Source organism: Meles meles, chromosome 2 (assembly GCF_922984935.1).
Source record: "Meles meles chromosome 2, mMelMel3.1 paternal haplotype, whole genome shotgun sequence".
Lineage (NCBI taxonomy): Eukaryota > Metazoa > Chordata > Mammalia > Carnivora > Mustelidae > Meles > Meles meles.
Genome location: NC_060067.1, coordinates 69689204 through 69710160, shown reverse-complemented (window position 1 = coordinate 69710160; position 20957 = coordinate 69689204). Strand labels below are relative to the sequence as shown.

Genomic DNA, 20957 nt, shown 5'->3' with positions numbered 1-20957 from the left:
TAAAATCGTAACATTTTTGGTGTTTTGGGTTATATATATATCACTAGGGTTAATTTTACCCTTCTGAGAGAAGGGTTTTTTTTTTTTTTTTTAATGTGGCAAGCAGAAAACTTAAAACTTACATGTGTAGCTTACATTTTATTTGTATGGGACAGTGCTGATCTATATACAAAGTTAAAATAACCAGATGATGAGCTTATTCTATCAAGCTCAAAGGCCACATAGTTAAAGTAATATTTTGTCAGTATAATATTAATTTCAATCTCTGAACATCTTTGAAATCATAAAAGTACATGGTTATGATGTATTTTGATTGATTAACTCAAATATTATGCAGATTAGCAGTTAGTTGCCTTTATTAACATTTTAAACGAGTTTCTTAGCTATAAAGAAGTCTTTAAGGTATTTCATTTGGAAAATTCCAATTGAGATAAAGATTAATGTTTGTGCAAAAGCCCACCATAAAACATTGCCATTTGTATCTTCACTGATCATTCGAAAATTTTCTTCACGGTCCTATGCAGAAGAGAAATAGGCAGGTTTAGTTTCTTAAAGTATTTAACTATGAATTTGAGGGGAACATGCTGTATGCTTTGAAGATATTTAGTATTTCCCTGTTTATATATCAAAGTGCAGTATATGATTTTCTAAGTTGGGGTATGTTGGTAGCTAAAGACAAGGATTAAGAATCAACCTTAAATAAAACATGTATTTGTATTTTGATGTAAAATATCTGCTGTTTGATCTATTATCTTGTATATTTTATTTCTCACCATTGAGCAAGTGAATGTTAGCCCATAGTGATAGATTTTCAAAATTGCTGTCCTTAACTTTACTTCAGGCTGGGTACTTTGCCAAGCACACCGGTCCTCCTCTTATTTTCCAGGTAAGGGAACTGGAGTCTGGATTTGATCCCATCTCTGACCAGAGTCCACTGAGCACAGGGACCTGGGAGACACACAGTGTCACAAGAATAAAACTGTGATCTAGAAAATGGGCATTCTGAGCCTCTTCATACATGTTGGGTGTGTTTGGGAACATTTATTTATTCATTCTGTGAAGCCCACACCCCAGAGGCAAATGAGCTACAGTCCCCTTTCCTAGAGGAGCTCGCAGTCTGGCAGAGAGTGAAAAGACAATGAAAGATTGTTCCTTTGCTTTACCCCAAGTGTCCTTACAGAGCTAGCTCAGAGAGAAAGACCAAGGAACAGGAGTTTATTTTTTCCATGGTTTGGGGGCTTTGTCTCCAGAATTGCGTTCCTGGCAGGAAGAGATAAAATAAGCTGGACAGGCAAACTGACCCTTTGATAGTTTTGTTCTTTGACTATTTGCTCAATTTGCTCAATTAGGTGTTCCAACTTAAAGCTAACTTCATTAACTTTGTCCTTTGCTTGAGCAATGGCTGCATCAAGGTCATGTTGTCCAACTCGAATCTCTAAGTGGATCCGCTGTACAAAAAGTAAAAAGGAAGAAGCATTCTTAAAACAGCTCTACTCTGTTTCCCTTGTTCTGTCCCCCGACTCCTGCCTCTCCCCACGCCCCCTCTTCAAGAGCAGGCCCTGCTTCATTCTCCATCACTCACTGCCTGTCTCCTCCGGCCATACTCAGTAGTCTTCCTCTGTAATACTCATTAATATTCTCATGACCCTGCGCATCAAATTTACTACGAGGTAAATGCTTTAAGCACTAAAATATTTGATTAAGGAAATTTTTCTTTTCTTAAATTTCTGATCCTAAAATACAGATTCGGTTCCTCTGCTCTCAGCTCATTTAGAAAATAACCAATCACCATCTGCCATATAAGAGTTTTATTTATTGGAATTCCATTGTTAATTTACCCTCCAGCCTTTGCTTGTTTTCAGGCCTGAGTAATCACAGTTCTTTCAACCTTCCCTCGCGGTTCTTGTTTTTCAAGGCCTTTAATCAATGCTATGGCTCTCCTTTGAACCCCTTCCAAGCTCTCCAGCTCCCTCTTTGGTTGCTGCACTGAGATCTGGGCACAGGACTTTAATAAGTTTCTAGCCAGTCTCGATATAATGGTTCTGCATACCAACGTCATGCCTGAATAATGCTGGTGCTGTGTTCATCAACTAGGACATGGGAGGCGTACACTCACCAGCTTACTCCCACCAAATGACACAAGTCTTGTAGAATTAGATTCCAAGCAAATGATGTGTTCGCCAGGTGAATGTGAAGTAAAGTAGAACCTTCCTTGTGGGCCATATAACTTGGACAATAATACCTAGGATTGAAGATTTCCATAGTTTATTGTTTTCTACTTTCCCTTCTTAAAAACAAATCTGTCCTGTTGGTTTAGTAAAAACTGTGTAGTTCCTAAAGAAGAAATGGTCAATAAAATGAAAAATATTTATTTGTGTTTGTAAAAACCACACACACACAGACAGTGTAAGACATCCCTTATTTACTATCAGATTAGCAAAGATTTAAATGAAAGTGTCCATGGATAGTATTGAGAAATACTATCTCTAAACAATGACTTGGATACGTAAGTTGAATAATCATTTGGAAAGCAGTTCAGTGATATGTATTAAAAATTAAAATGTATGTAACTGTAGACTCAGTGGTTCTACTTACAGGAATTTATTCTATGGAAGTGCACAAGTAGACAAAATTATTTGTAAAGTAATACTCAGTGTGGTGTTTTTTGTAATGGCAAAGTTGTCTTGAAATTATTTTAGTACCTTTCAGTAAGGCATTGATTAAATTCAGGCAAATCCAAATAAAGGAATGTTATGGGACCAAAAAAAAGAGAATATTAACCCATAACCATTCTGTACTAAAGATGTCCACGATATCCAGTGCTAAAGCAGTGTATATGGGATCCTATTTTTTGTTAAAATATCATTTGTAAAAGTACATGTGTGTGTGTGTGTTTCTATAAGCGTAGAAGAAGATTCTGAAGAATACACACCAAGCTTTTAGTCGGTTATCTTTGTTGGGCAACTTTGATTTTATGTTTAGCTAATTTCTGTATTGTTTGCCATTTTAAAAACAGGTATAGGACTTCTGTCTTTGGAAGTTGCCATTCTCTCCCAATAAGTAAAAAGATGAACACAATGAAAACCAATTCTTTCTAGATCTGTCAGAGAAAAACACCTTAGCTATAGAGAGACAGAGGTAAAAATTATACCTGACTTCCCTTCAGAAACTGTGCAGGCAAGAAGAGCGGAGAGAATAAACCCACAGACCTAGAATTCTGTATCCTGCAAAACTCTCCTTCAAAAGTGGAGGAGAAATAAAAATTTTCTCAGACAAAGAAAAACGGAGGGAATCTGTCCCTGATAGACCTACCTTGCAAGAACTGTTATGTTGTTCAGGGAGAAGGAAAATGATACAGATCAGAAAGCCAGATCTGCATAGAGAAAGGAAAAGCATCAGAGAAGGAATAAGTGAAGGTAAAGGAAAACTCTTCTTTTTTTTTTTTTTAAAGATTTTATTTATGTATTTGACAGAGAGAAATCACAATCAGGCAGAGAGGCAGGCAGAGAGAGAGGAGGAAGCAGGCTCCCTGCTGAGCAGAGAGCCCGATGCGGGACTCGATCCCAGGACCCTGAGATCATGACCTGAGCCGAAGGCAGCGGCTTAACCCACTGAGCCACCCAGGCGCCCCAAGGAAAACTCTTCTTAATTGATGTAATAGATAATCGTTTGTTCACAGAATAACAATGTATTTGGTTGTAGTGGGTGTGTAAGTGACACAGGTGACAGCATGACAAAGGACAGGAGGGAGGAATTCGGAATGCTTGCACTCCCTGTGAAGATGTGTGGCGCTACTTGAAAGTGGACTTGTGTTAGTTGCAAATATGCACTGCAAACTCTAGGGCAACCATTTCTTAAAAAGTTAAAGGATAGGAAGGAGATAAAATGCACATAAAATATGCCAATTAGAATCACACAAGATAGAAAAAGTGGAAGACAAAAATAGGAACAAAGAACAAGGGCAGTGAATAGGAAATGAGAACAAACATGGTGGATATTCAAGTGCTTTCAATAATCACTTTGAATGTCTACGGCCATACCACCCTGAACATGCCCTATTTTGTCTGATATCGGAAGCTAAGCAGGGTCGGGCCTGGTTAGTAACTTGGATGGGAGACCAGTTATCAACTTTGAATGTCAGTGGTCTACATGTACCAAGTAAAAGAGATCGTCAGAGTGGATCAGAAACCAAAACCATATGTTGTCTACAAGAAACCCACTTTAAATATAAAGACACATGTAGATTAAAAATTAAAGGATGGAGAAAGATGTATATGTTACCGTTAACCTTACCAAAGAAGCCAGAGTGCTGATATTAACTTCAGACACAGTAGACTTCGGATCAAGGAAGATTATGGGGATAATTACATAATGGAGCATTACATAAAGACAATGAGGTCAATTATCCAAGAAGATAAAACAATCCTTAATTAGTGAGCACCGACTGACACAGCACAAAACTCTGTGCGACAAAAGAGGACAGGAATGCAGGAGGGGGAGAGTCTGCCTTGGAAGCTGGAGATGCCGACAACCCTGTGCCCAGAGCAGGCAGATCCAGCCAGTCTGGAAGGACATCTCGGACTCAGCAGCGCTGTCAATCACCTGCACTTGACGTCCGAGGGCAGCCTGCCTCATGCAGTGACAGCAGAGTACACACATTCCTCCAGCTCACCTGGAGCGCTGACCAAACCACACCAGTTCTGGCCCCAAAACACTCCTCAGCACATTTAAAATAGTAGAAACTATCAACTGTACTTCAATAAAGAATAATGGTAACAGAAACCACACAAAGTCTGCTCTTAGAACACGATGGAGTTAAAGTAGAAATCAATACAACAACAAAGATAGCTTGTCAATAACAAAGATTCTAAAATATGTAGAGATGAAGCACATTTTTTTTTTAAGATTTTATTTATTTATTTGACAGAGATCACAAGCAGGGAGAGGCAGGCAGAGAGAGAGGGGGAAGCAGGCTCCCCACTGAGCAGAAAGCCTGATGCAGGGCTCGATCCTGGGACCCTGAGATCATGACCCGAGCCGAAGGCAGAAACTTAACCCACTGAGCCTCCCAGGAGCCCGATGAAGCACATTTTTAAAGAACCCATGTGTTGAGGAAGAAATCCTAAGAGAAATTTAAGAGCATTTTGAACTAGGAGAGAATCCTGGGAAGATGGTGAGGTATGCAGCACCAGGAGTCTGTTTTCCCATCTAGACCACGATCATACTGTGAGAATCCATCTGATGTACCTGTTCTGGAACTATGGAGTCTAGTGAAGGCTTGCAACTTCCAGGGGAAGCCCCGTGTGGGAAACTGTGGTTAATTTTGGTCAGTGTCAGCTCTTAGCACTGTAGCAGCTACCCAGCCTCACCCCCAGCTATGTGGCTATGAATTGCTGGACAGTCTGCCCACAGCATGGAAGCAGAGTGGGCGAAACGGACCCTGTCCTCCAAATATCAAGGATCTTCATAACTGTCACATCTAAGGGATCCTCAATAAGAATATCAACAGACTTTGGGGCACCTGGGCGTCTTAGTCAGTTAAGCATTTGACACTTGATCTCAGCACAGGGCTTGATGTCACCATCATGAATTCAAACCCTGTGTTGGGCTCCATCCTGGGCGTGGAGCCTACTCAAAACAACACTGAGATTAACAGCAGACTTCTGGTCAAAAACTCTGGATACCAAAGGCAGTGGGTTGATACACTCAAATTGCTAAAAGAAAAAAAGGCTGGAAAGCACATGAAAAGATGCTCAACATCACTAAGCATTAGGGAGTTAATGGAATGCAAACTGCATGTGTTTGTATGGTACATATAGGTTGTTACTGTCTGCCCTGCTTACCCTACCAGCCATGTCATTCCCTGGGGCTGTCAATCACACACCATAGGAATGGACAGACGATCAAGGTGAGCAACTTAAAATACCCCATGCTCCCAGACACACTGACCCAGGTGAAAACAGTCAGAGGCCTTGCGGAGGTGCTGATAAGGACATTAAATGGGGGAATCTCATAAGAAAATTGGAAACCAGGACTGTTTCTTGTTCTTCAAAATGGGGAGAGCTCTCTGAAAAATCAGGCCTATGGGGTGAGAATTTTGTCTCTTAGGTCAAGAAGAGGGTTGGGTATGTATTAGGCTTGTGATAAATATTTGTTGAATGCAGAATGAATGAAAATATCTTTCCTCCCTTGTAGAAGGGGGTATTGTTTCAGACAATTTTATTTTTGAAGAATGAAACTTCTCTGTCTTAAAAATAATGACTGGGATGTTCTGTGATGGTTTTTAGCTCAACTAAAATTTGTATTCAGCGCTTAATAAATCATGGAGACATTTCCAGATTGCTCATGAAAGAACAGAGGAGAACTGGGTTTTGCTATAACTGGGCAAAAACTCAGGAGGCGGGCTCTAGGGAGGAGAGGTAGCTATGTGGACCAGCCCCAGCAGAACTACTGTCAAGCAGGTGCCAAGTGCACCAAGAGAAGGTGCTGTCCCAGCCAGGGTCAAGGGTCCCAACAACCCAGCTGAAGTGGAGTCTCCTGTGACCCCATTCCCTGTCTCCACAGGAGTGGAGGTGTCAGAATGTCTCCTGAGCTCCGACCAGGCAATCACCCAGTTTAACAAGAACAGGAAATTTGCATCATCTCCTCCCCAGAGGAGATGCCTGTTCTGCTCTATGAGGCTTTGCCACCCATCCTGCTGTCCCACAGGCACGTCCCCAGGGCAGCTCTAACACCAAAGGGATGTAGTTCTTGCAACAGTGTTTGAGTGATGGGACTGAGCAAGCCAATATCTTGAGCTGTCATGGCAGGGGACTGCTACATCCATTGTACGGATGAGAAAACTGAGCACTGGAGCCGTCAACAACCTGCTGAAGATTGAACTTGACAGTCTACACTTCAATTTGGCTCTGACTCCAACATTCACATTCTCACCACTGGACCCTGGTGCCTCTTCCATTCCTGCTAACCCCCTAGAGAGGAGGAGGCCTGGGAGGCCAAACAGACCCAGAGGCTTGCCAGGGAGGAGAGGGGAGACTGTGGCCCAGCCAGGCCAGTGAATCTCAGGGTGATGAGGCTTCTCATTTACATTGTTCTAAAATACTTTATGTTAAGGTCTCCTTTCTTGAACTAGACGACTGGCTCACTGGAGACTAGCACTTTCCCACATCTCTATGAGCCCCTTTATTCAGGACTAGACACATTAAAAATTGTCCATTCTGGTTAGCGAGTGATTATGCAGGGCGCCTGGGTGGCTCAGTGGGTTAAAGCCTCTGCCTTCGGCTCAGGTCATGATCCCGGGGTCCTGGGATCGAGCCCCACATCGGGCTCTCTGCTCTGCGGGGAGCCTGCTTCCTCCTCTCTCTCTCTCTGCCTGCCCCTCTGCCTACTTGTGATCTCTGTCTGTCAAATAAATAAATAAAATCTTTAAAAAAAAAAAAAAGATTTTTTTTTTTAAAGTCTGTTGGGGTACATGGCATGAATGTTCGGCAAGTGAAAAATTTTAATAACAAAACATAAAAGAATGTTTTACCTCATCATTGTAAGTTGTAACAGTCACAAACATTCCCAAGCCAGGAGCAGATTCAAGGAAATCTTGTCTGTGTATGTCCCACTGCTGTATCTTGAAAGTACCTGTTTCAAAAACATAAGACATTTATTATAAAATAAGTGTAGGAAATACTTGCACATTATTACTGATAAATCACAAAACACTGTGAGTGTGGTGATGAGGTCATGTAGCTGAGTGGGACGACCATGGCTAAAGGGGGAGGTGGGGGCTCCTGGTCCAACCCTCATTCTTGCCACCCTCCATCCCCCACCAGTGACTGCACCCCTCTGGCCTTCCCTCCCTCTGAAAATGGGGATAATATGTATCCCTCCCAAGTCTTCAGAGTTGCAAGGACTACTGAAAAAATAAAAAGCCCGTGAAAGCTTTCTATCTAGAATGTAAACTTCGTGTGGGTCAGGACTTTCCCAGTGACCCCAGTAGTTCTGTCTTTGGTCTCTTTCTTCTCTAACTCACCCAACACGATTCCCTCCTAAGGCATAGGTGTGTCCTGTCAAGTCCTTTCTGTGCCCGCCTTCTGAGGCTCCTCCTAAAGTTTGCAGCACAGAAAGAGCCTCTCACTTCCTCCTTTTCGTATATGAAAGCATCATACAGCTTAACTTTCCCCTTGAGCCCTTGCAAGGTACAATGGTAATGAAAACAGAGTTCATGTTTATTGAAAGCTGTTGAAAAATAGCCAGTGTGCCTTATGCACACCAGGCACCATGCCAGGCACCCAACATGCCACCCAGTGATTCTTCAGATGTGCTCCAAGGAGGTATTTTTACTCCTTCACCTAGTCCGTTTTAAGTGTGAGCTCCTCGCATGGAGATAGCACTGTTCTAGGACCTGAGGACAGAGAGTAAGAAAATAAGTATATGATGTGGGAGATGTTACGAATGCCGTGAGAAAAAGCAAGTAAAAGGGATAGGGGACTTTGAGTATTATATGGGGAAGTCGGGAAAGCTTCTCTGAAGTTTGAGCAAAGACCCAAAGGAATGGGGGGGAAATATGTACTTACTTTATACTATGTTTAAGTTATGTCTGTACATCACATTTAGTGCTAATGATTTGCCAAGCATTCTAAGACTATTCTCTAAGAGTATTCTAATTCATAGTCTGAATTTTCATGACAACACTATGTAAGTGATACTATAGATATTCTTAAAAATTTGTTTATTTATTTTGGGGGAGGCAGGGGCAGAGGGAGAGAGAAGCCCAAGCAGACTCTGCTCTGAGCACAGAGCCCCATGTGGGGCTCAATCCCACAACCCCAAGATCATGCCTGAGCCTAAACCAAGAGTCCAATGTCCAAGCAACGGCACCACTGAGACGCCCCAGTGATACTAGTTTAATGACAATTTTACACATGATGAAGCAAAAACACACAAAAAAAGTAATTTGTGTAAGGTCCCACACCTAGCAAGTGGCAGAGTCAGGATTCAAACCCAAGCAGTGTAGTACCTTTCCCCTTTCTAGCACATCATGCCAGTGGCTCCTGGGGCAGGATGGTTTCGTGTGGAAGTGCATGCAGAGGTCCTGGGGCAGGAGCATGCCGGGGTAGCCGAGGTAACCGCAGAGTGGCTGGAGTGAGGGGAGCAGGGAGAGCATGGTAGGTGATGTGGTGGGAGTGTGGCAGGTCCAGGTCAGGGAGGGTCTGGGGAAGCGGCTGGCTGGAGTGGAACGCTGGGGCTTTCCTTCTGCCATGTTGGCTGTGTGGGGAGAAGAGCAAAGGATCGAGAACATAGCACGTGCGAGTGGCGGAGGTTGTGGAAATTGTGGGATTGTGTGTTGCTGCCCTGATCTCACAGGTTACAAACTGACTCCAGGATTAGGTCACATAGCTCATGAGCTGCAGAGGCTGAGCTCCATCTGCCTAGTCTGAGTGCAGAGCCCAGAGCCACAGGTCCAGGTCTAGGGCCTCCCTGGAGGTGAGGACACTGGTCCCTGACAGGCCACACTGGTCCCTGACAGGTCTGAGAGGGGAATGTGGCTTGGGCACAGACCAGAGGAGCAGTCCCTGCAGAGTGAGACCCTCGGGATCAAGATGACAGACAGACACCGGCCCCACGTTCTCCAGCCCCACAGTCACCACAATCGCAGGCCCCACAGTCGCCGGCCCCACAGTTGCAGGTCTCACAGTAGCTGGCCCCACAGTCACAGGCCCCACAGTCACAGGCCCCACAGTCGCCAGCCCCACAGTCGCAGGCCCCACAGTCTCTGGCCCCACAGTCGCCGGCCCCACAGTCGCAGGCCCCACAGTCGCCAGCCCCACAGTCACAGGCCCCACAGTCGCAGGCCCCACAGTCTCTGGCCCCACAGTCGCTGGCCCCACAGTCGCAGGCCCCACAGTCGCCGGCCCCACAGTCGCTGGCCCCACAGTCACAGGCCCCACAGTCGCTGGCCCCACAGTCACAGGTCCCATAGTCACGGCTGACTGGGAGTGTAGGGTGGGAGCTCCCCCTGCCCACCTCCACACTCCATTCTTTTTTTTTTTTTTTTTAGATTTTATTTATTTATTTGACAGAGAGAGAGATCACAAGTAGGCAGAGAGGCAGGCAGAGAGAGAGGAGGAAGCAGTCTCCCTGCAGAGCAGAGAGCCCGATGCGGGGCTCGATCCCAGGACCCTGAGATCATGACCTGAGCCGAAGGCAGCGGCTTAATCCACTGAGCCACCCAGGCGCCCCCACACTCCATTCTTAAGGACAAAAATATATAAATGGAACATGGAGAGAGACCATGCATCACTGTTAGGGAAACCACAGTTTGAACGACTGCATATTTCTCATCAGAAACATGGAGGCCAGAGGGAAGAGGCATAAGTTGACAGAATTGTCAAACAACACTATATCCACGAAAAGTAGCCTTCAGAATGAAGGCAAAATATTCTTAGGTCAAGGAAAACCAAGGGAATTTTTCACCGAACACCTGCTTTAAAATAGTTGTTTAAAGAAGTTATTCAAAGAACTTCAAAGCAAAGGATAAGGAACTTTGGAACATCAGGAACAAAGAAAAAATAATAGAGTAACTAGAAAAACAGCAGAGCATTCTTAATTCTTAAAATTATCTGACAGTTGAAAGCAAACAGTACATATAATATTGTCTGATGTGGTTCTTGAAGCTTGTAGAGATTATATTTAAGACAACTCTATTATAAAGGGTGGGGAGAACAAAGGCATATGGTCATAAGGTTTCTGCATTCCTCCTGAAATGACAAAATATGGATCCTTGTATACTGTGAGAAATATGCATAGTGTAATCCCTACAGCAACCACTAATAAAAACTACACAAATATATATAGTGAAAAATACTATAAATAAAGCAAAAGTAGGACATTACAAAACATTCAAGTGACCCACAGGAAACTAGGAAATGGAAAATGGGAACAAAAAGCAGAAGGAACAAAAAGAAAAAAATAATAAAATAGCAGTCCTAAATCCTGACAATATACATTATATGTAATAATTACATGTAAATGGCCTAAACAGAGATTAAACAAAGATTGTCTGAATGGATTTTTATTTTTATTTTTATTTATTTTTTTAACAAATATATTTTTTAAAGATTTTATTTATTTGTGAGAGAGAGAGAGAGAGTGAGTGAGCACAGGCAGACAGAGTGGTAGGCAGAGGCAGAGGGAGAAGCAGGCTCCCTACCGAGCAAGGAGTCCAATGTGGGACTCGATCCCAGGACGCTGGGATCATGACCTGAGCCAAATGCAGCCGCTTAACCAACTGAGCCACCCAGGCATCCCTGGATTTTTTTTTTAATGACCCAACTATTATGTGGTGTACAAGGAAGTCACTTTGGATATAACGCTGTAGATAGGTTAAAAGTAAAAGGATAAAAAAAGCATATCATTCTGATGTTAATGAAAGAAGTCTTGAGCGGCTCTATAAGTATCAGATAAAGTAGACTTCAGAACAATGAAATTTACCAAGGACAAAGATGGACATTACATAATGATAAAGGGGTCCTTTCACTCCAAAGACAGCCACCCTAAAAGCATAAACAGTTTGAAAACACATGACGTAAAGCAACTGAAAAGAGAAGTAGACAAAAGCACAGTTGTGGGAACGGCACTTGTCAGTAACAGAGGGAGAATGAGCCAGCAGGTGGAAGGACTGAGCACCACCAGCCAGCAGGACCTACCTGACACCACAGAGCATGCCCCCCAGCAAAGGCGGAATATACATTTCCTTTCAAGTACTTAATGGAAAGTTCACCAACTTGAGCAAGAAAGCCCCAAACCTGATCCAGCACCTTTGCTGAAGCAGTTGAATGTTCCTGGAAGGAGCACAAGGCCAGGCTGACGGATCTCTTTGCAAATGTTTGACCAGCTGGAAATCTGTTTCCCATTCTGTGAAACTTGTCAAATCTTCCTCCTGGCCCACTTCCAGCACCCTGCCCCCGCCTCTCAGATGGGAATGGTCCGCATCCCTGTACCCTAAGCCCTCTGCAACTCTCCCTTGCTGCCCTGGCTCTTGCTGGAGTGGTTGGGGCGTCCCCTCCCATTTCTCTGGGACTTTGTTCTTGTTGCTGTTCCCACACTTGCCCATATGGGGTGATTCTCGTCAGCATGCCAGCTGTCCTCAAAGTCGGGCAGTCCCCTTGTCTGCACTCTGCAAGGTGCTAGAGCTCGGGGGCCACTGTATTCCTCTCTCGTGGGCCTCTTGGACCTGACAACAAGCTGAGGGCAGTGTTTGGCTCTAGGGTAGGGGCTCAGTAAAGTTTTGTGAATGAGTGTGTTTCCCACGGAACATGTTCAATGAAGATTTTGAATGAATGAGTGCAGGTTGGGCCCATTGTTAAAGTGCCAGTGTTCCTGGCATGCTGCCTTGCGTTATCAGAACAAGTGAGAGTGGTTTTTGCTTGCTTTGCCATTTTCTGCTGGCCCTGAGCGTGCCCCCTGCAGCCCCCCACAGCCCTCCACAGCCCTCAAGGCTGGAGGGGAGGGAAGGCGGGAGGTGTCATGCCCCTGGGCTGCCACCAGATGGCAGTAGAGAAGCACCTTTCCCCGTGAGTCCCCCGTGGAGCAGTCACCACTGGGGGCATGAGCACATTCGAAGAGGGGACAGGCTGCCCGGTGGTGCTTCTAACCACACGTCCAGAGAGCAGCAGGGTGTCTGGCTCTGAGCAGGGACCTTGGCCAGGACTTTGCCCTGTTCTCCTTCACGGTTCCCTTGGGTAAAGCCACGATAGTAATGGTCAACCTCTTAGTGTAGGAAGAGTGTGTGTTTAACACAGAACTTAGCATGTCATAAGTGCAGTGTAAACACTTGATCAATTATTTCTGACCTTGTTATTGGACTTCTAATGTCCAGGGTCTTCCCTCAGCTCCCACAGAACCCTACAACCCTATAATGTCGGGAGAATGATACCTATTTTTACCAGTGAGGAGCCTGAGGCCAAAGGTGCCAGTTTATTGGAAACCGTCCAGATAATAAAAGGCCAAGCCGGTATTAAAACTCAGCTTGATTTGCAAATCAAGGGCTTTGGCCTCCTCACCACAAACTACACCACTCACCCCATGGCCTTGGAGAGAGGGAGAGAGAGAGTGTGTGTGCGTGATTGGGCTTCCCAGGTGCATTTCATGGCTATTCCCCTCAGTGAGCCCCGGTTGGGAGCCGCTGGGGGCCAGGCAGGCAATGTGCACACGCCTCTCCTAGTTTCCCCGGGGACCCCAGGCACACCCTGGTCAGGCACTCAGCCCTCTAATGTGGTTGCGCCTTCCACCCCACACCGAGTCCTTGGGGCTGGGACCGGGAGCCATCAGTTGGTTTCAGACAAATAAAATGCATTCATTGTAGGAACCGTAGAAAGTAAAAATCCCCTCCGGAAGTTTTGGGTATTCAGGATTATCCTTCTAGTCTTTTTCCTCTAAGTACTTACTACCTATTTTACAAAAAGTAAAATCATACTGTATATACTATTGAAACCTAATTTTTTTGCCCAGTTTTTTGTGATCATCTTTCTCCATCCTCAAATATTCTTCTGTGACCTAGAGTCAAGTGTATTTAGGGAGCTGAAGAAAGATCTGGTGTCATTTGTCCAGGGCTGAGCCCAGAGCTCTGCAGTCAGCCTTGGACGCACAAGCAAGGAACGAAGGCCTATGGGATGTCCACAGGGTACTGGTTAAAAGCCAAATAGTCTGTTTGGCCCCAGTGAGCCTGGCGTGAGAGCAGCTGCCTTCAGGAGTAGCGATGAATGCAGAATGATGTGTTCCAGAACGCTCCAGGCAGCGCCCCTGAGGACGCTTTGTTTCCTCCCAAGCTAGGAGCGGTTTGGAGAGCCCATGTGGAGGGAGCGCAGGGAAGCATGGTGGGGCTGAAGGAGGGGGTACCCATGCACGTGCCACTCCCACGCTCATCGTCAACCAGTCATCAGCACCAAATCGCCCTGCTGGAAACAGTGTCAACAGCCCAGCTGCCCGCACTGGCTGCCTGCCTCTGACCAGTGAGGACAGATGCATCCGTGTGTCTGCACGCTTGTGTCTGCTCCTCCTGGCCGGCAGGCGTGCAGGCTCCGAGCATGCTGTCGCCGGCGCACGGGCCTGGGCTACGGTTTGGAGAGGTGACTGCATTGCACTCGTCCCTTGGGGGCTCCCAAGCTGCGACCGGTTTCTGGCCGATCTGATCGGGCTGCTGTGAGGGTTGTGAGGCATGTGTGCACACACGTGTGTACCTCGGTCAGGAGTTTCCAGTGCTTGCCTCGACCCACACTCGTGGTGAAACCTGGGGCCTAGGGCATGACGGTCTGCATCTGCTTCCTCGCGGGGACGTTTGGCCTCGGGTGCGGGTGGCTCAGTCCCCACGGGCTTTGCTCTATGTTGTCCCACCCGCTGAGAGGCCGAGGGCCTTCCCGGCGAGCTCCTGGCCGGTTGAGTCTTCTCTGTTCACCCTCTGCCATGGTTCTGGCCCAGGAGCTCAGGCTCGCCTTCATGCTGGTGGGTGGTTTCCAGGATGAGGATCTCGGACATCCACACATTTACATTTATGCTTGGGTGCTTGTCATTCCGTCGCTGAGGAGAAATGATCGAAGTGCAGACATTTGTCCCCGAATGGCGTGGTTAGAAAGTGGGCATGTGGACAAAGGGCTTGTGGCAAGGCCGGGTGTCAGGTGAAGTTCGGAGCACTCTGGGGGCGGAGTGCTTTCCTGGACCAGGAGAAACTGTGGCCGCGGTCCGTGTTAGGGCAGCCCCAGTGACACCGCCACAGCCCCGTCCCACCCCTCCGTGCCCCTCTGCCAGCTGTGTGCATGTCCCCCAGCCGCGGCGGCTCTGCTGCGAACCGCGAGCCCTCAGGGGCGCCGTGTGCAGGGAGAGGGGAAGGTCTCTGAGCCTTAGAGACCCCCGCCTGGTGGGCGGTGTAAGGGGACACCTGCCAGGAGGTGGGACACACCACGGGGGCACCTGATCCTCCATTTGTTTAATTCTAAAAACCATGGTAAAATACGTGTAACAAATTTAACATTTTAACCATTTTTTAGGTGCACATTTCGGTAGCATCCGGTGTGTTCACACTAGGCAGTCGCCATCCAGACGTCGTGCGCCAGACGTTTCCATCCGCTGAAACCGAAACTCTGTCCCCAGGTCGGCAGGGCCCCGCCCTCACACCTGGGCCCCCGGCCACCGCCCCCAGTCTTGGCTTTGTGAACGTAGCTCCCCTCTGGGGCCTCACAGGCGTGAGGCTCCTCCTGTGGCCACTGTAGCTCAGCTACTGATGCCTCTCGGCTTCACCACTCCCCTCACCCCCGGCAAGTGTCAGAATGTCACTGTTATTTATTTCATTCCTTCTTGGGACTAAATGATATCCCATTGTGTGGATGCCACATTCCGTCTATCTGCCCATCAGGTGCAGGCACCTGACTCAGCCCGCCTTGGCTCCTGCGTGGTTGGGGAAGTGCGGGGTGGTATGTCTGTAGGATTATCGCATGTCCCTGCGCTCCCAGGCTCAAAACCCGGCTTCATCTGAAAGGTCCCCGGCCTGGCTGCTTTCCCTCCGTCTCCTCAGAGCATCTCCTCAGTGAACTACTTGTGCAGAATCCTTGGTTCAGGGTGGGCTTCAGAAGATGCCTGAGACGCCCTGAGGTGTGTTGTGGTGTCCCGAGAAGACATGGTTGGATGAGGTGCCTGGGGGGCTTGGTCGTTGAAGTGTCTGCCTTCGGCTGGGGTCATGATCCCAGGCTCCTGGGATCGAGTCCCGCATCAGGCTCCCTGCTCAGTGGGAAGCCTGCTTCTCCCTCTGCTGATGCTCCCCCTGCGTGTGCTCCCCCTCTCACTGTCAAATAAATAGATAAAATCTTTAAAAAAACAAAACAAAACCCAAATACATGGTTGGGACTGCTCCAGAGGACTAATGAGATTGATCTTTGACTTGGTGATGCCTTCCTCTTCTCCTGTCTCCTGTTTCTAACAGGGTGTGTACTCTGAATTAAAAACAGAAATCCTGGGTACTTTGGCAAAGTGAATCAAATCCAGGGACCTTTTGAACAGGACCATCCAGGAGCAAAATTTCATTGGTTCTGAATTCCAATTATTTCTTTCTAATGAGCAGTCTCCCACATTATGGTCACTGTGCTCCTGGCACAGTGCCCTCCCTCACTGCTTGCCTTTTACAAAGAAACCAGCAGCCTTGTTTGAAAAATGTCTCCAAGGACCAGCAAGCAAGTGCTTTAAAAACTCACCAGAATAGCTGCCTGCGCCAGAGTTCCCTCCTTCTTCTCTTATCTCTCCCCCAGAAAGGCCACACTCCCTTTTTCCATTCATGACCATCTAGGATTTATTATCAAAGAACATTACTAGGAAGAACTAAGAAAAACAATGTAAAAAACCAGAATGTATTTGACTCTGAAGTTTCTAAGCAAGTTTATGGAACCGGGATTTTTTTATCCTGAATCTGTTGGCAGTTCCCTGGGCTGGGCAGTGCACAGGCGCGTGGGGCCTCTCCCTCACCCTCCCAGCCTCCTCCCGCGGTGGGGAGTGACGCAGGGCTCTCCCCTGCTTCTCAGGCAGTGTCCTTCCTCTTGGGCCTGAGGGCGGGGTGGTGGTTGAGCCGGAGCCACGGCCACACCTGCTTTGGTGGTTCAGAATTGAGCCTGCAAGGCCAAGCTGATAAGGCTAGAGACGGAGCGCCGGAGGGTGGGAACTCACAGGTGAACAGCTGCGTCTGGCCACCCGCCACACCAGGTGCTGCTGGGCCCCAGGGCAGGTGTGAGCAGCAGGTTACAGATAAGGAAACAGAGCCCAAAGTCACCAAGCTATTGGGCAATGAGGGTGTTGATCCGAAAGCCTAGTCGCTGTCTTCTGTGGTGCTCCGGGCAGCCTCCCCCTGGGGACAGCAGAAGGCCAATTCTGAGTCCCCGCAGTCTAGTTATTTGTAGTCCCAATAAGAAAAAACACATGTCTGGGCAAATCTGGATGACTGGCTCTGAGGTCATCTCTCTCCCAATTCCTAGACGGGTGTCTCTCATGGGATTCCTCTGTGTCTCAGAGGTAAAGAGACAAGAGATATCGCTGTGTGTGCTCCCTGGGACCAGAGATATCAGACAGGGTCTCAGAACCCCACCGATCCCCAGAAAACCTTAAAATTTGGCTATCTAAAAATTAAATATGAGCGTGTACTATGGATGAGCACTTCTTAACCACATGGTTTGGCGTGTGCGTTTGCCACCACACATGCACTGAGTAGAGTCAAGGATTTCATGGACGGTGGAGGGACAGGAAACAGAGTCATTTTCCGGCTCACGCAACATAGGAACTCAGAGCTCCAAAGAAGCTGGCCTCCAGCCTTCCAGAGTGTATTCATGCTGTGGGCAGGTGAACTCTGGTCCTGCCCACACTTGACCTACAGCCAAGGTCCTGAATGCAGAGACAGGAGCTTGCAGCATATAATGAACAAGAGAGCAGAGAGTACTTGTATTTTGGTATGCTACTACATTATTTGGCACATCAAAGCAGTGGCCTAATGATTAAAGATACAATCATAGTTAAAGGAAAAATGATGGTAAGAATAGGGACTTAATTGATGGTTTGGCATGCTCAAATGCTCAAAATTCTCTTAGAAGAAACTAAAAATAGTAAGTAGGAAACACATGCAAAACATCTTTCTGTTATTAAACCCAACATTGGTCCTTGAGTGTCTTTTACTCTGATAATACCTAGCGTTGTAAAGTCTGCTCTGACTACACTTTCTTTTCATTTATCTTTACATGTATGTCTTTTCCATCTTTTTACTTTCAACCTTTCCTTCCATTTAAAGTGTTTCATTTAGGGGGTGTCTGGGGGGCTCATTAGGTTAAGAGTCTGATTCTTGATTTTGACTCGGGTCATGATCTCAATGTTGTGAGATCAAGCCCTGCACTGGGCTCCATGCTGGTCTTGGAGACTATTTGAGATTTTCTCTCCCTCTCCCTCTGCCACTACCCCCTCAAAAAAATAGTGTTTCATTTGGGAACAGTATATAGTTGTTTTGTTTTTAAGTTCAGTCTCATGATCTCTGTCTTTCAATTGGAGAGTTTTATCCATTTTCACTTAGTGTAATATAAAATGTAGTTGGGTTTAAGACCACCATATTGCTTTTTGTTTTCCATTTGCCCTATTTGTTCCTTGTTCCTTATCCTTCCTTTCTTGCCTTTTTTCAGGTGGAGGGTTGATCGAGTATTTTTTTTCTCCATTAGTATATTATGGGACTTAAAGATCGTGTTCTCTTTTTTAATAATAATGTTTTATAACTGGTGACATTTAAATTTTTTTAAATTTTTAATTTCATTTATTTATTTTGTGTAATCTCTGCACCCAGTGTGGGGCTTGAACTCATGACCCCAAGATCGAGGGTCACACGTTGTACTGATTGAGCCAACCAGGTGTCCCAGGACCATATTCTATCTTTAAAAACATTGAAATGTGTGAGCTAATGTGTTTCCACAATTTCCTTGTAGTTACAACACACTTCAGGGGGCTGAGCTCTACCCGAAATAGTTGCATGGGGGGGGGGGGGGCTGAAAAGACCACAGACTGGGCAGGACAGAGTTGAGAGCTCAGGGCGAGGGGCATTCAGATTTGGGAAGGACCAGTACAGGACAGTCTGGATGAGGAGTAGAAGAGGCTCCTGGCTCGGGCCTTGGGCCTGGCCAGCATGAGACCCATCCTTCCCGTAGCTATAGAGCACTGTCTGGCTGCATCTGCCTTCTGGCCTCAGGACCCTCCAGAGGGTTAGATGATCCTCGGGCTCACTGTCATGGGTGTGTCCCGGGATATGTCCATCCAGCTGGGGGACCAGGCAGCAGGAAGTGTGGGCAGGCTCCTCCTGTCCCTCTTATTCCTCCTCTGCCCATTCAAATGTAGGCTAAAATTCACATGTCCCTAGGAAAATGGTCTGCAGCCACCGAGCTACTCACCCAAGTCAAGCGTCCCCTGGGATGAGGGAGCTGGGGTCAGGGGGCGTGAGCAAACACTTAGAGTGATGTTCTATGTGTCTGGCTGCATTCTAAGAGCTTTGCAGATATTAATCCCAACATTATCACCACAAGAAGAGACAGATGTCATTATTTTTTATCCCATTTCACAAAGGAAGCAGAGAGGTTCAGTAGCTTGCCCAGGGATGCACTGCTCTTAGGCAGCCCTGCTCATGCCTCACAGCCCCAAACAGGGTTTCTTCCCACAGCAGCTGCAGCTGCTGTGGGCATCTCCATACCACCCGGCTCTTCTCTCCGTGCCTTCTGCCAGTTCTACTCCTCCCCAGCCTGGTCTCACACTGCTGACTCTGGCTTTGGCTCCATGGGGTGCTGTGTGTGTTGGATGGGTTGATGCAGGGTGGGTTAATACGCTTCGCCATAGAACACCCGGATGTAACGGCCAAGAGAAATGGAGAGGAGAACTTGGCACTAGTCAATGTAAGATAGAACTGGTTGTAAAAATCTATGATGGACTTCTGGAGAATACTACTAGGGTTAGATTCTGCTGGGTTTTTTTTTCCTCTTTTGCATTAAAATCGGGAGATTTGATATCAGCTGGACTTGAATGTTGGATATACTATATTTGCCTACAATTCTGAAACCCGTGGGTGCTTGTTTCTTTCTCCAGAGACCAGGTAAGCGCAGCCGTATGGAGATGTGTTTGGTGGCAGTGTGGGGAATGGGCAAAAATCACGTGCCGAGAGCTGGATTTGCGGGCATTCTGCTTGGAAAGCAGCTTCGGTTCTGCACACACATGCGCCACCCACATCACTCACCACTGGGCTGCGGGGGCTTCAGGAGCTGAGGCTCAGAGCCCTCCCGCGTCTGCTGTTTCTCACTGTTGCCCTGGACCAGGCCGGAGACATCATTCATCTTTTAAGAATTCAGCCATAATTAGCATGATTAATGGTATCAGAAATTCTTTTACTTGAGGAAACCTGACAACCAGAAAAACAAATCAGTCTTGGTTTCTGTGGTGTCCTATCTTTGTTTCCCAGTTTATGATTCAGTGCAATTCACTCCAAAGGCTACTTTCATGTTAAGTTTGCATAACCTGATAAACTCTCTCAAGAGGATACCGTACAGCGTGAACCAGGTAATATATGCACCGAGAAACTAGGACCGTTCCATAAAATGACATGCTGAGTTCAACATTCAATGGAGCACATCGCACGTACCTGTTATCAGTGTGTCGCTTGGAATGTCTTCTATTATGCATTTCTCCTCTCGCTCCCCTACGTGGAAATAAAAAGCAGTTGAAAGTGAAAAGTAAAAACTGAAAACAAACGTTAACGTTTGCATTTCTGCTGCTTTAGCCACTCCTAGGAGCACTTCCCTTGAAACGGGTCCGTTACAAGTGACACTGCCCATGGAGAGCTTGTAGTTCATTGGATAATTCTGTAAATTGATTTTTGTGAGAAGGGACATATGGCAGCCACACTTGGGCAGGGCGACTGCAGCAAATCCCAGGGAACAAGATGAAAAGAGGTCTGGACCTTGGGGCCTTTCCAAGCACAGTGGCGGCAAAGTTCCTTCACCTCTCTCATTTTTGAAGGATTTTGAAGTGTGATCATGGAATGAAAGACACTGCAGGGCCAAGGGCCAAGCACTGGAGCAGCCCTAAGTCCCCAGCCCAACAGGTGCCCAGCAATGGCCCGCACTGTGCTGTCCTGACCAAGCCAAGATGGCCATTTTGTAGTTGTTCCGACTGTATGGCAGGAGGTGAGGGAGGAGGAAGTGAGTATCCGGCCAGGGGGTGAGAACTGAGGGCAGGGGTGTGGGGGGGGGGTGGGTGTGGGCTAGGAAGAGGTGGGAGGCCCCATTTAACTGAGGCCTCACCTCCGATGAGTCTCTAAGCTGTTTTCTTGCAAAAAGGGCAGGAACTGCCCGATGTGGGACTCGATGCCAGGACCCTGGGATCATGACCTGAGCCAAAGGCAGATGCCTAATGACTGA

The 20957-nt window shown here is 46.8% G+C and overlaps 1 protein-coding gene across 1 annotated transcript; it reads right to left on the bottom strand.

The window, feature by feature from the left end:
• Positions 1-327: 327 nt before the first annotated feature.
• LOC123937113 (transmembrane emp24 domain-containing protein 11) lies at positions 328-20309 on the bottom strand. The gene is made up of 5 exons (XM_045997696.1): positions 20180-20309; positions 7532-7632; positions 2117-2242; positions 1302-1448; positions 328-516 (listed from the first exon to the last, which is right to left on the bottom strand). Exons 1-5 carry the CDS (start codon positions 20301-20303, stop codon positions 367-369), a joined length of 648 nt encoding a protein of 215 aa, XP_045853652.1. The 5' UTR covers positions 20304-20309; the 3' UTR covers positions 328-366.
• Between the last annotated feature and the right edge of the window lie 648 nt (positions 20310-20957).

Coding starts and splice junctions, on each gene's coding strand:
- LOC123937113 (XM_045997696.1), bottom strand. CDS start 20,303: ATGCAAACGTTAACGTTTGTTTTCAGTTTTTACTTTTCACTTTCAACT. Junction 2,243..7,531: donor TTACAACTTACAATGATGAG/GTAAAACATTCT, acceptor CTTCAATCCTAG/GTATTATTGTCCAAGTTATA. Junction 1,449..2,116: donor CATTTGGTGGGAGTAAGCTG/GTGAGTGTACGC, acceptor CTTTTTGTACAG/CGGATCCACTTAGAGATTCG.